General features: G+C 40.0%; 1 protein-coding gene across 2 annotated transcripts in view; it reads right to left on the reverse strand.

Moving 5' to 3' along the window:
* RAD51B (RAD51 paralog B) overlaps positions 1–14892 on the reverse strand; it is a 391466-nt gene that overhangs the window by 146034 nt on the left and 230540 nt on the right. For both annotated transcript variants that reach the window (XM_088167114.1, XM_088167115.1), the window contains exon 9: positions 4725–4843. In XM_088167114.1, coding sequence (XP_088023240.1) covers positions 4725–4843 — 119 coding nt within the window. The remainder of the gene's footprint in view (positions 1–4724; positions 4844–14892) is intronic.

The raw sequence follows: 14892 nt of genomic DNA on the forward strand, positions 1-14892 counted from the left end.
ACTTATAAGAGTGCTAAGGGAGAATAAAGATAATTCCCTTAATGAAGGTATTTGTGTGAAACAATTAACTTTTCCCATGTTCTCATGCCACTGTGCTGATGTTGAAACTGTACAGCTCAGTCCCACCTCAGGAGCTAAAAGACTCCTGCTGCTGTCCATGCTTGTGGGTTTTGGTGACATAATGAATTAAAATGCAGACTGGAAATCTCTTTTGGCCCTCCCCTCAGTGGTGTTGCTTCTGTCCTGGAGGAAACAAAAACCAGAGCCCTGGCTTCTAGAAGGAAGCAAAAGAGCAAAGTTCATCTGTTTGTTCAGAAAGCTGCTCCTATCCTAGCAATAAAGCAAACCTAACTGATTTTCAGGCAGGCATAACATCCCAGAAATTTCATTACTTTGCTGAACTGGCTGCTGTCTTATTAATGTTCACCAGACATAGGAAGGGTGGGGTGGAAAAAGGGATAGTTGGCTGGAAAATATCTACTGGACAAACAAAATAGTTTTTTTATTTAATAAATAAAAAATCCCAACTGTGTAGGAATTTTACATTCAGTTTCCTAAGGTTTGTTATGTACTTGCTCTGCCATCTGCTGCCCTGGCATTCCCCAAGGTTTCAGAATAGGAACTATGTCAGTGAGTTTTCCCAGAAACAAATACTGCATGACTAAGAACAAGCATCTTAGCAGCCCAGTGGGCTGTCCAGGAGATACCATAGCTCTGGAAAACTGCTTGCTTGAATCTTCCTGAACAATCACACTATCACTCCGTATTTTGAAGGATACTACCCTTGGCCCAGTGCTTCTCAAGGGTGCTTTTTCTCTTGATGGGTCTTTCAGACTGTCACCACCACTCCAGCTTCCCCAGGGAAAGAAAGCAGATCCAGAGGCAGAATGTTCTGGAGAACAAGTGACTGACTAAAAACTGAATTCTACCTTTTGAAAAAACAAAATGTATCCACTGTGGAAGGAAAAGGGAGGCGTATGTCTGGTGAAAGCAAGGTCGAGTGCATGGGAATAACACAGAAATGCTGTTGGCCATGGCAGGGGGAAAATTTGTGTGGTCATAGCTCAATTGGAGATTAAGCAAGCCAGAACTGTGGGGGACAATAAAAAGAGTTTTTTTCAAATATATTAATGGCAAAATGCAGAGTAGAAATAACATCATCCCATTACAGGGTGAGGATTGCCAGCCTCACAAACAGGGACATGGACAAGGCAGAGGTGTTTCAATGCATTCTTTGCCTCTGTCTTCAACATGGATGATTGCCCATGGGGGCCCCTAGCCCTGAGCTAGAAGACTATGACTGCCAGAATGATCAATTCCCAGCTGATCCTGAAATTGTCTTGCTTGAATCTGCTGCTTCAGCTGGATCCCTACAGACCTATGGGGCCTGATGGGACTTACCTGAGGAGCTAGCTGATGTCACCACAATGCCTCTCAATGATTTTCAGCAGTCTTGGGAATCCTGAGAGGTCCCACCTGACAGGAAGCTGGAAAACATTATCCTGATTTTCAAGAAGGCCAAGGAGGACCTCAGAAACTACAGGCCTATCAGTCTCTATTCAGTGTCTGGTAAAATCAGAGAAAAGATTATTCTGGGAAGTATTAAAAAATACCTGGAAGACAATACAGTCATTGATCACAGCCAGCGTGGCTCCTTAAGGGGAAAGTCCTGTTTGTTGAACCTGATTTCCCTCTACAACAGGGTAACCCTAGGTTAACCACCTAAAAGACCTAGGAAAGCCTGCAGATGTGATCTTCTTGGACTTCTGCAAAGCTTTCAGTATCATTTTGGACAAATTGTCCAGGTGACAGATGGATAAACACATCATGTGCTGGGTGAGCAACTGGCTCACAGGTCAGGCACACAGAGTTGTAGTGAATGGAGTAACATCAGAGTGGGGACCTGTCACTAGTGGGGTTCTGCAGGGCTCCACCCTTGGCCCTGAGCTCTTCAACATCCTCATTAATGACTGGGACACAGGATTCGAATGGATACTGAGTAAGTTTTGCCAATGGCACTAAATTGGGAGGACTCCCAGTTGACTCCCTCAAAGGCAGGGAGGCTCTGCAGAGAGACTGTGACAAATTAGAGATGGGCAATCACCAGCCATATGAAGTGTCTATGATTTTATGGAAACACAGTTTATTCGTAATACAGTATTGATTCTGCAAGGTTATAAACGTGAAAAAGCAGGAAAAACTTGGTTTTGAAACTACTTTTCACCCAAATCTCTGGACCAACTGTGTGCTTTCAGTAATTTCCTGGGGCATAATTTCACTTTGAAACCAAGACTACAGATAATCACAGGTTTTTGGGGTTTTTTGTTGTTGGTTTTTGGTGTTTTTTTGGCCCTCCCCTCAGTGGTGTTGCTTCTGTCCTGGAGGAAACAAAAAAACAAAAACCAAAGCCCTTTTTTTGCTTTTTGTTTGTTTGGGTTTTTTTTTTGTTTGGCTTTTTTGGTTGGTTGGTTGGGTTTTTTTGGTTGATTTTGTTGTTTTTTTTTTTTTAAATACAGTATAGGAATTTGTAAATGTGATTACTGACTTGGTAATTTTTGAATCTTCATGTTAAGCTTCCTTAAAAAGTGCTGGCTTTCAAAGCACTGATATCTAATACCTCCTGGCAGAGCCACTTTATGATGACTGAAATGGCATCCCAAGAACTGAGGCACCTTTATTCACAGTTCATTTCTGAAAGTGGGTATAAAGCAATTATAAAGGATCATTTGTGTAAAATGATAGTAATTTGATCAATACAGTGCTGTGACAGGGAGGGTAACTCTAGAAGCCTTCCTCTAACTGGAAACTGCATGTCTAGCTGAAAGATTTCTATGGGTTTAAGAAATGAGAACTTATCTGAAAAAAGGACACAGATATCAGCAACAGGAAAATACCTACAGGAACATCATGGACATCCCACTTCAGTCATGGACATCACAGGCTCATCACTATTTATATTATACTTCTGTTTCAAATTACTCTGGTTTTAATAATATATACTAACATTTACTTTAATGTTGTTTTTCTTCACTGTAGCTTTAGTTCCTTTGCTTAATTAAAACAGAATGAACACATAAATTCACTTGTAAGCAAGGTGGTGCACCTGATAAATCCAGTCAGGAAGAGAGGAAAACTCTACTAAGTAGACTGAAATTTCAAAGGCTTGAACATAACTTTTCATACATTTTCCATCTATTCCTTCTCAAACAAAATCAGGAAAAACTATATGTAATATCTGAATGTTCTTTAGAAAAGCTGTCTCCGTTTTTCCACTACCAGAGGAATGTTCTTAATCTGTTTTAGCTGACTTTGTGCATCATGAAGTAGCACAGAGCCCAGTTTCTGCCCTTTACCCTCTGCCAACTCCACCTCTCATGTAACTCTGAAGTGATCCAGGAACTTTATGAACAGCTTTGTATTTTTCAGAACTTAGTATATTTGTAAAAAAGGAGAACCCATTACAGACCAGAATAAGAAGCAGTACATAACAAAATTTCCAAGACCAACAGCAGTTAAAGTATATTTCTATGCAAAGCCTTTAGAAGTGACTACAGAAGATGCCTTTTCTACCTGCATTTGACACACTTGACCTTTTACCTCAAAGTCCAGAGGACTACTGCAGCTTTGTGCCCACTACTTGAAGAAACAGGAGTGCAATCATTATAATTTTATTTCTAATAAATAATTTTCTAATAAAACTGGATGGCTTCCTCTCTTCTGGCTCTAAAGCCTGCAATCTAAAAGCGAGAAACTTTGTGTTGTGACAGTAAATTGAGGAGCACCAATTTGAACACGCATGGGTAGTAATGGTATAGGAGTAAGATGGTAAAAATATCACGTAGCAATTTTTCTGACAGCTCTCTACTTTAACTGGCAGAAAATCAATAACATTAAGACTAAGGGTCACAGCCTTTGGAAAGAGTTACATCAATGCAAAAACAGAAAAGACAAAGCCAAAAGAGATTATAACCACAGATATCCCAAGGGACAGATGAAATCATGCATTATGATGTTTCTAAAAACAAAAAAAAAGAGTAATTCCCTCATACCCCAAATGTCTTGTCTCCTAGTTTTCCACAGTTTTTTGAATTAAGAGGTGAAGATTGCAGTAAAAGATGCTACTGTATTCCACTTAAAAGCATAAAGTATCTCAGTGAAAAGTGTAACTATTCTCCTACTTGCAGGTAGACTTCTGGGAAATTGGAACCATACTTACTGCTCAACATTAACCTTGCTGTTGCAGGCAGCAAGCTTCTACTCACAAACAGCAGTCACAGGAAACAGAGTGCTCCCTGTCCTAACAGTCACAGCTGAAATCGGGCACAAAGAGTGGACAATATGACACCAAAACAATCATGGCAGTGAAGAGACTAGGTTTCTATTCCTGTCCTAAAATTCCTGTGCAGGAAAGCATTTCAAGGATTACCTTTCATCTCCACAATGTAGAATGCACTAAAGGCTCAAGAAACGTGCACGTCTGTACCAACTGTGACCCAGAAAGGCCCATCCTAACACATGGAGGCACTGGAGTGTGGTCATCCCTTAAAAACAAAGGACACTGACTGATCCCACCCCCCCTCCATCCCCCAAACAAGCAATTGGGCTCTTGAGTGTCAAGTTCTCAACACATGTAGTATAAACAGAGAGGCTGAAGAACACAGCCCATCTGAACAAACACTGCTGGTGTAGCTTTATTTAAATTCTCTTTGCTGTTAAGTTCTCACCTGTCTTGTTGGCGAGTCATGGTATTGTAGTATGAGCCTGGTGTTGATGCTGTGACTCCACGTGTTGCCAAGGGCTGCTGTCACACAACCAGAATCCCTCTTCCCACTCACAGAAGATCCTGAAGATAAATATGAGAAACTGCATCAGGACTGTGGAACAGAAAAGGGTTCAGCATTGAAACTTTGTCAGTCATCTCAGATTATTATCTAGGCTAGGTAATTACAAACAGCACTTAAGAGATGGCATTGCTGTATTACTTTCCTTCCTTTCTGATTTATTTATACAACTGAAGTGTGTTCTCCATCTCACCCTCTGATATCAATAAAAAGTGCCAAGAATTAAGGAGATGTTGCAAAGTATTACCTACTTTCTCAGAGAGACCAGTATATTTTCTAAATATCTAGGGGTGCACCATACCTGTGGGACACTTGCCTATTCCTCTTTAGCTACTCTATCCCCATGCAAACCAGCTTTCTCTGGGCATAGAGGAGAGGGAAGCAGGCCAGCTGAGTCACAGTGTATAATGACTTAACAAAAAGGGAATCTAAAGGAGCAGAATGAGCGACCACAATACTGTGACCTAACATTCAGAATACTGATTCATGCCATCAGACATCCACGCTTTTTCTAGGATTTGCAAAGAAGAGAGTCCCTTAGCTGTAATTACCATTCTGCTGTCTCTGAAATAATTTGAACTTTATATAACCTTGAAGGAAAATGGACTTTGCTGGAATCAGCAATGACAAAATAAAGAAGTGTTTCCAATAATGCCACATGATGCAGCTTGCTTAACTGCCATTGCACACAAGCTTGCTCAGACTGAAACCAGAGACCCACACATGCACATATACAAATATACAGGAGGGTAGATGCCCCAGACCTTCATCTTTACTCCTCCCAAGTTCTGTGTAAGGTGAACAAATTGATGGGTGACTTGTTTGCACTTCAAATGACACTTCAAGAACAGAACAAGACAGACTAACCCCTGAAATTCAGAAACAAAATCCTAGTTGTTATGTGGGTATAAATGAGCATATGCAATTTGAAAATTGAACTGTTTGAGGTTGACAGTCCATACTGTTAAAAAGCCATGAGTGAATGAGACATAGTTTTGAAGTCAGGTAACTTCCTGTTATCTATCAGGCAACAAACAAAATGGCTTCCCCAGGACAGTTGTAAAATCCTTGTGAAATAAGTCAATGAAAATTAGCTTTATTCCAGTGTCTGTTCTATCTTACATTTCTGTCAAAATGATCTGTAATGCAAGAGTTAATGTTGAAATCTAAACTATAACTACTAGTAAAACTGTACTGAGATGACATCTTGTAGCCCAGCAGAGCTTCTGGAAGATTCAGGTTCAAAACACTTCACTACTTTCACATTTGCAAGGAAGTGGGCTTTGTTACTTGCCCCCCACCTGCCCTTCTAACTATTCAGAGCAAAAGCATAGTTTCTTAATTCACTAAAGCTTTTATTTTGGAAAAATACTCAGTAAAGAATAAGACTAAAAGTGTTAGCATGTAATGATAATCATTGTTTATATTACTGCTGGTAGTTGCAAGCAATGAGAAGGACACTATTAGACTGCATTAGAAGAGAGCAGCAGGCAGGAGGGAAATGCCTGGAATGATTGCAGTGTACTACAGAATTCATCTGAAGGCCTCAAACCTTCCTCAATAATAAAAGGTTCAATTAACATCAACTGGATTTGGATTAGGTCTTTAAAAGTTTAAGATCTACAAAAGGAAGGAGTGAAGCACCAGCTCCAAGCCAATACTTTGACAAGAGTCTAGACTCTGTACTTGTCTGAATTACTTCCCACATCACAGGAGCTCACTGGGGCTTGCACACCTGCTTCTCCAGAGCACCTGTTCTAGTCTCATCAGTTGCACCATCCAGCAAAGATGGCTGCTTTTTTGTACTTAAAATATCTTGATAAGCAGCAAACTTCCACCTGAATAACTCACCAGAGAAGCATCTAACTGGAACCTTCAGTATTAGGAATGCTATTCTGCTAATTAGTCTAGCCCATCTCTGCTGGGAAGGTGGATGTGCTAACAAGAATAATTTATTCATCTGTGTTTTGGATTGAATTTTCCAGCTGAAGGAATGAACATGCTCAAGTGTTAAAACAGAGTGCTGGGAGGTCTGTGTTCCATTCCCTTAAAATGACTCAAAGCAAGTTACTTAATTAAGTTCATTAAGTTCTACAAATTTCTGGGTTTGTGCTAACACCACAAAAGTAAAATGCCATTACTGTACAAACAGGATAATGGAGAATATAAGACACTGAAGCAGCTTCAAAGTTTTGCAAACCTTTCATGTGGAATAAGCTGCAATCAACGCAGTCCTTCTTTCCCTACCTTGTTAGAAACGGGTTAAGAATCACAAAATGCAAGTAAGACCACTAAATGTGAGTTTTGGTAGGTGTGGCGGTGTCCGCCTCACAGCTGATGTAACTGTACCCCTGTTTAGAGCTGGGAGCCACCATTCCAGACCACCAAGAAGCAATTCATGCACCTCTGCTTGTGCCCCCTCACTACAAAGGGCCCAGACATTCCAGAAGTAGCTAGTGTTGGCATAAAACAGCCACAAAATTCACACCTACAATTCCCTCAAATCATGTATCTGCTATTAGGTAACAGAAGGAGTAACATCTTGCTGTTGCAATCCTGAGCCAGGCATTTAAATGGTTAAATATCTGGAACCTGCTGCTATTACACTGTGGAGATATCACTTCACAGCAGTTCCTAATTCTGCATTCTTTCAGGCCTAAAACCTGTCCCAAAGTGAACAGAAATGCTGTATGTGTAAGGTTTGTGGCAGAACAAGCTAGTTACTGTAATTTATTTTATTTTCTCATACAGGAAAAAGCACACTGTACCATACTGTGTCAGCTCCTATCTGAAGAGGGCAAAGCCTCTTCTGTGAAGTTACTAAAATTTATGACTTTGGTGCAAAGTAGTTAGTAAACCTGAAGCAAATTTACAGCAAAGACTTTTTGAACGGTGGAAGGTAATGCCTCACTGGAAAGGTTTTCATTTTATAAGGGATCCTCCTGTGAACTGATGCATTAGGCAGATAGAGAGGTAAAACAAGTGAAGCAAACAGGAGGAAGTAGTGCCAGCTTTCCAAAGAAGTTCAAGGGCAGTGTCAACTTATGCTGCATTCCTTCTTCTTGCTCTAAACACAAAAAGATAGTAAATGTCTCAGAGGAAGGAAAGAGGATATGTTAAGAAAACAGATTTATGTTGAAACATGGCCTTAAAAAAACCTTGGACTTATCTTTTCTGTTATTTCAACCACTACTTAGACATTAATGAACTGGACAAAGGAAGTAGATAAATAACACTGTTCAGAGAGAGCAATTTTTTTCCAGCATGCATTGCCTTGTGCTTCCAAACCCTGATATTTTCATACTTAGAGATGGGAGTATCACACCAACACTAGCCCAAGAAGAAAATATAATTATAAGACTTTGGCCTCTGCTCAGAGGTTCCCAAACTCTCCAACCTGAACCACTGCAGAGTGGTATGGAGTGCTAACTCATGTTGTGGGGTGGATGCTTCCACAGCACCTGCAATGTGCAGACACCTGATGGGCAGCAGTTCTAGTGTCTCCAGTGCCCTTAAAGCCAGCTCTTACTCCAGTCACTGCTGGCATCATGGTTTCTGTTCAAGACACAGGTGATGCAGGGAATGCAGGGATTAGGGAAAGTAAGAAAATAGAGCTGACATACCAATGAGAGAAAGTTGACATCTCAGTATATGTATGCAGTAAGGGAGTGGGTGTTCAGAAGCACAGAGGTGGGATCCTAGCATGGGGAGGTGAAGGTGAATGGTAGAAGGCTGGAAGATGTCTGAACGACTCCCTGCTTTCTGTATCAGGTCCACCTCTAGTAAAATGGGTGATTTCAATTCCTGTAAACACTCCCTCCTTCCTCACACACAAAAAATAGCATGAAACTAATCTTCAAAGCACACAGAACAAGGACTGTATGAGATGCCTGTTCCACTGTCTCTGTGAAACTGAACTTTTGAGAGCACTGGCAGAGACACTAGCAGACACCGTATCTGTTCTGGACTGCAAATACAGAGGAGGAACTGGCTGCTTCACTCTCACTGAACAGCTGCCACAAGTGAAAATAAAGCTGCTTGTGGTCTGAGTCAAATGCAAAGTAAATGCTTCTCCACAACCAAGGGAAAAACAAAGAAGAACGGATGACTTCAGCTGAGTCCCACAATGCTGCTTCCAAGCAGAAGAGGATTGTTTGCAATGGGCTCCAATGCCCTGGAAGGAGCTGTCAGTAAACCTTGGCCACAACACTTGACCCTACTTATACATGAGAACTAGATTAGTTTTGTTTCTCCCTGTCAATGCAATCAAAACAAACTTTCTATAAGTAACTTCCCTGTCACTGAGAGGAATGACACATATAGGCAGGACAGAGAAAGTGGTTTTATTTCGCCTTCCATTTTTCACTGGCGGGAAGAGCATGATTAAAGCTATTCAGCTCAATACTGCTTCTGGAATTATTCTGTTATGTCCAACCAGAGTATTGCAAGTACAGATCCAGTCTCCAAGACTTTCTTGTCTTCTGTATATGAGGTGGTACATTTTAGACACTAAACCCTCATGTAAACAAGTCCCAATTGTTGCAAGTATGTTGGAAGGTGATTTAATATTAAAGACACCAGTTCCATTAGTTTCTTATCCTATGAAAGTTTTGATAACTAGACCAGTATCTTGAATCAAATGAAACAAACTTCTTAAAAGAGTATTTTTTAAATGCAAGAAGTCCTTGCCAGCAGCAGCTATACTCTTGATTAAAAAACCCCAACATTTTCCTTGGTATAACTGCACAGAATAATTAGTTCCACCTTGTCCATATTCTCACATACTGATTTTTTTTTTCCCCAGATAGTCGTATCATTGCCTTTGGGCAGGTTTATCCCCAACACTGGGCCCTTTACAATCTCTATCAATTGGTAATTTGAAAATATTTTCTCATCAAATGTTAAAAATGGATTGATGAACTAAATGACAGTGAAATAACAAAATAGTGAAGCAATAAGTCCCCAAATCTTTCAAATCTTAACATCAAACCATCTTGATAAAAGCCTGGTATATCAAAAAGAAGGAAAAAAGCTCTCTGAAAGTACAAAGAAAATATTTATAAAGAATTAAACTACTCAGCTCAACAAAAACAGCACACCATGCAATAAGAATGAAAGTACTTTGCCTCTCACTCAGGCTGTGCAGCTTTCCGGTTCACTGGCAGAGCTCAAAGACCACTACTTTTCACCTGCATTGCATTTAGTCTGTATTTTTGGTGCAGATCTCTACCAATGAGACTAAAAGAAGAAAAAAATCCCCTTCAACCCCTAATCTATTTTTCCATCGTCACCTACTCAGAAAGTACAAGTATAAAAATATGCAATGGTGGAAAAACCCATCACACAACAAAAAAGAACCCACAGGACAAACTCATCTGTAAAGTAACTAACCACAGTGCTCTTCAAACTCCCACTGCTGGCTTCTGCCATTTTCAGCCCTTCTCCACAGCCTTTTCTTAACTCAAAATTCTCTTACCCTACAGTGGTGACCATCTCATTCTCTGCACTGCCCAGCTAAGGTATGTTTCAAAGCACATTATTAACTTCATGCAGTCTTCTATTATTTAGGACATATGGGAGGAAAAACAGTTGGTGCTGTAAGAAATGAAGCTTGGCTACAAAACTAGCCACGTGAAAATTCTAAGTTTTAAAATACTAATGCTCTCTCTTTTATTATGAGAGGGAATCTGGTAGTTTTCCTTCTAAAAACCTCCTAGTTCTAAATCTTTACAAACTACAGCCCCCCCCCCCCCCCCCCCCGATTATTCCATATTACTTCAAATTTTAATTAACTAGAAACATTTTATCTGGAAATTGGAGTTGTTCAGTAATCAATAACATGTAGTTTAGTTTTCCTTTTTTTCATAGCACAGTTCATTAAAATCTACTTAGCAAACAAAGCAATTAAGCATAAACTCCTACAAATTCTCAGTTTAAAAATGTGCCCACTTGAGATTACACTAAACAGGCTGTTTGATTCAGTTATCATTGGGAGACCAAACACGGCCAGTTATAGACTCCAGGTGCAAAGTTCTCATGGAGTCAGCAGTGAAGATGATAGAAAGGGAATGAGCTCACTTCTCATTTTGGACAACAGTTTATTTATTTCATATGCCCCAAACAGGTGAGTTTTCACACTTCTTTGTTTATCATATTTATGTCTTTATGTGTACACACTCTGGGTGATTTTTACATGGTTAATCTGGTATCAAGATTAAGGTCCTTTTTGCTGTCTTTTTTTCCAGTCATTCATTATTTCCACTGCAACAACTCCTACAGCTCTCATCTTCAAGATGCAAATCACTAGAGAAATAGAGAACAAAAAGATAGTTCCTGACCTAAAGATCTTCTTTTCATGAGAGTTGCAGATTACTAGTCTCTTAGCTGCTGCTGATTATTCCCAACTCACAAAGAATCTTCCCTAAAGGATGAGAGAAGATGCACCAAAATATGTGACAGGCCAGAAAAACCATATATAAATAAGGACTTTGAGTATTCTCCATGAAATATTAGAAGCTTTTTCAAATAAGTAATGTTAACCATTATTCTACCCCCAAAAAATAAGCAAGGCCCTTTATACAGCTCAAAATTTAGGAAGGGTCCACCACAGAACTGGAGAGATGCTGGTTTACTTTTAATCCCTCACCAGCATGCCTACTGTTACCAGTGTGTTTTACCCCACAAGATCTCATTCCCTGATTGAAATCATTGATGAATTCATGTCAATTCTCTTCTGAGTTGAAAAAGAGAAACACACATATGCTAGTACTGAGACTCCTGCCTGATGACCTAAAAAAGGAACTGACATTAAGAAATGAAAAAATCCAGCTGGTCTGATTTCTTGCCAGATAATCTACCAGCCATGACCAAAACAATCAGGTCTCAGGAGATCTGTGGAGGTGGGAAGACAGCTGGTGGTTTACAGCACCTGAAACAGGGCCCAAATCAGGGAATTCTGAAGTTGAGAGCCTTGGGAACAGATATTTCTTTTTACTGGTGAAAATGTTCTGCCTCTGCCACCGGACACCACATCACAAAGTGATGAGTTTTCAGCTCTCTATCATTGCTGCAGTGCTACTGCAAATGACAGAACAAGTAATGATTTGGTGGGAGGGATGGTAAAGAACAAGTAGAAAAAAGCAGTTAAGTCAATTCCTTTCTGCGACTGAGGACAAATTTTTTACCCCTCAGCTAAACCTCCTTCCCCCAATAACAGTCTGAGAAATTCCCTCCTTTTCTAAAATCTAAAATTACACTAATTCACACCACTCTCTTGGTATCCAGACTTCTTTCCCACATTGCTCGTCATTAAAATTTAAAGCAGTTTCTTCTTTTCAACCTCTCCTATGCAGCCACTTCTTCCTGTCTCTCCAAGACTAGAAAATAAAATCACAAACCATTGAGCTAAGGAAGGAAAAAAACCACCTGAACAACCCAGATCTGAAATTTTGCCTGCCTGCTGATAGAAAGAAAGGATGCATAGGTTGAAAAACAAAGCTTGCCCAGTCATGGCATCTGGCAATGCTAGGGCCCTGTGATCCAGAAAACGCTTTTAATTATCACCTCACCAATCATGCTACAAGTTATTGCTGTAATTTTTTTGCTTAAGTTCCCTCAGGGAATTAAACTGATCATGATATTAATCAGAAGGTATGTAGGAGGGAGGAGGTAGAATGCTAGAATTACATGTATGTAGGTCCCTTAAGGCTTTAATAAAGAAATGAGATTTAGAATCCCACTGTCAGAACAACTGAAGCCTTGCATACTGCAAGCCTCAACCCTCTGACCTACACAGCCACGGCATTATCATATCTGATTTTCCCAGGATGGTTAATCTCAGCTGTTGAACTTTGTCAGTCTCTGCTAGTGTTTACCCATCATCTGGAATTGCCACTTCGGAACTTTCCAGACTGGAATTGAATAAGCCCACTGTCACACTCACCCCTCCAACATAACAGCCTGAAGTCTGGAAGCCTAAATGGCTGAAAACCAGAAAGGCAGAACAAAAGCTAATACAGCTGAGGGGAGGAGAGTGAGATACAGCTCTGAAACTGCAGTGAGTTTCAGAAGGCAGTTCACAGCAATATGGTTGTGTTAGGATGCTATGGTCTGAGAGGAAGATTATTCCCACAGCCTACATTTTTTTTTCCATAAAAAATGTCTCAGTAAAGAAACAGTGTCATGGCAATTTAGCTTTCATATCCAGGAAACTGTCACAGTGCAGGCAAAAAAAGCAACACTTCAGTCTGCAAATGAACCTTAAATTGAGAGTAAGGGTGCAGAAGGATGATGGGGGTAGGAGGGAGGAAGAGTTTCTGTTGCACAATGAGTTCTCCAGCAAAGTGGCCAATAAAAGCACCAATTAGTACTAACTTACCCAGGGTGTTTCTCACACGGCTGGCTGCCCATCTCCCGAGGAGTGGGCTGATGGTATGTGCCTACATGGCAGACAGAAAAGGACAGTAGGTGTATGCAAGCTAGTTTTCAATAGCATTAACCTCTTCCTTGGTAAATCTATTCTGCTAAGAAGCCACAGAGAACATTGTGCTGTTACAGTCGCTGCTAGCACCTGAGTTTGCTCAATTAACACTAGTGCTCACTGTCAGCCTACACTGGGGTGGATTTTCTCAGTATACTCAGCATAAAATATCTAAGTGAATAACAATTTCTGATCACAGCCTAGTAACATGGTGAATTAAGTTATAGGTTCTTTTCACTCCTGAGCACAGGAGTATTTTAGTAGTATCTTTTACTTTTAGCAGTAGCCTTCAAAATAATTTTCAAATTTAGTGAGTGACAATTCCTTAACACAGAAGGTTGAAAAATGCAATAATTAAAACTCCACAGTGTGGCTGATAACCACAAGGACTATGTTTAAAAATCAGTGTTAAATAGTACTTCAGGTTGAGATTGCAATTCAAACTGAGCAAACTGCTTTACTTTCCATGATGACCATCATCATTTCTTTGAAAATTTAACCTTCAGCGTTCTTAACACTGGTCCCATACATTACAGTTGCAAGAATTCCCTCTAAATAAAAACAACAATCTTAGAGCTGTAAAGCTTGGATCATGAGCCAGAGTTATCAAAACTGAAATTCCAGAAGGAAGCAATCCTCCTTCAGCCTGCAACATGGAAACAGAGGTCAGCCAAACATTTGGGGGCTAGAGATGACTGTTTGCAAATTACAGCTGTTCACATCTGGAGTTCAAATTTGGCCAAATGCTTAATACTATCAATCACAAAAGCAGAACTGGAAGAATGTTTTGGTTGTATGACTAAAAACATAAAAGTTAGAAAATATTAAATGTAAAAAACCACTATGTGCAATTTCAACTCTGGCTTTCAAACACAGAACAATGGACTTAATTATTTCTCACAATGAGTATCATCACGGTTGACTGTGGTATTTCTTAACTGGTATTTAACCACAAGGCTGCTCTTGCCAATATAAATTTCTCTGGCTGTATCTATTTCTAAGTACAAATTGGCTCGTGACACAAGACGAAGGATGCAACCTCTTCTTTGAGAAATTATCTTTTGGGCTGGCCCAGCAAACCCTACATATAGACCTAGCAGATGCATCTGAGTAGTCAGAGCACCTTCAAAACACAGCTTGGAGTAGCTTCTGAACATAAATTAATTGGGCACTTTCACTTTTTTTATTGCACAGCCAATATACCCATGTATAGAAAATGTGTTCCATCTCACTGTAAGATGTATGACAAAACATTTTAGTACATGCAGACACCACAGCGCTCACTGTTCAAAACTGACTCATCTCCAAAGCTGAAAATACACATATATATTTATGTACTCAGGCACACACACAGAGGCAGTATAAAACAGGCAGGATGTTAAAATGAGTGACGATCACAGGGGTCTGGCTTCACTCTCTAACTGATGCAGACTCTCCAGGAGTTTCCCAGCTAGTCAGTCCTTCTATTCAAGCACGGTTGCTCATCCTGAAGCAGAGGAGGTATATGCTTTTTTTCTTCATCTCATTCTCAAAAATCATTTATATGAATTAAGCAAATAAATTCCATTTTGG

This window comes from Sturnus vulgaris, chromosome 6 (assembly GCF_052056855.1).
Source record: "Sturnus vulgaris isolate bStuVul1 chromosome 6, bStuVul1.hap1, whole genome shotgun sequence".
NCBI classification, from domain to species: Eukaryota; Metazoa; Chordata; class Aves; order Passeriformes; family Sturnidae; genus Sturnus; species Sturnus vulgaris.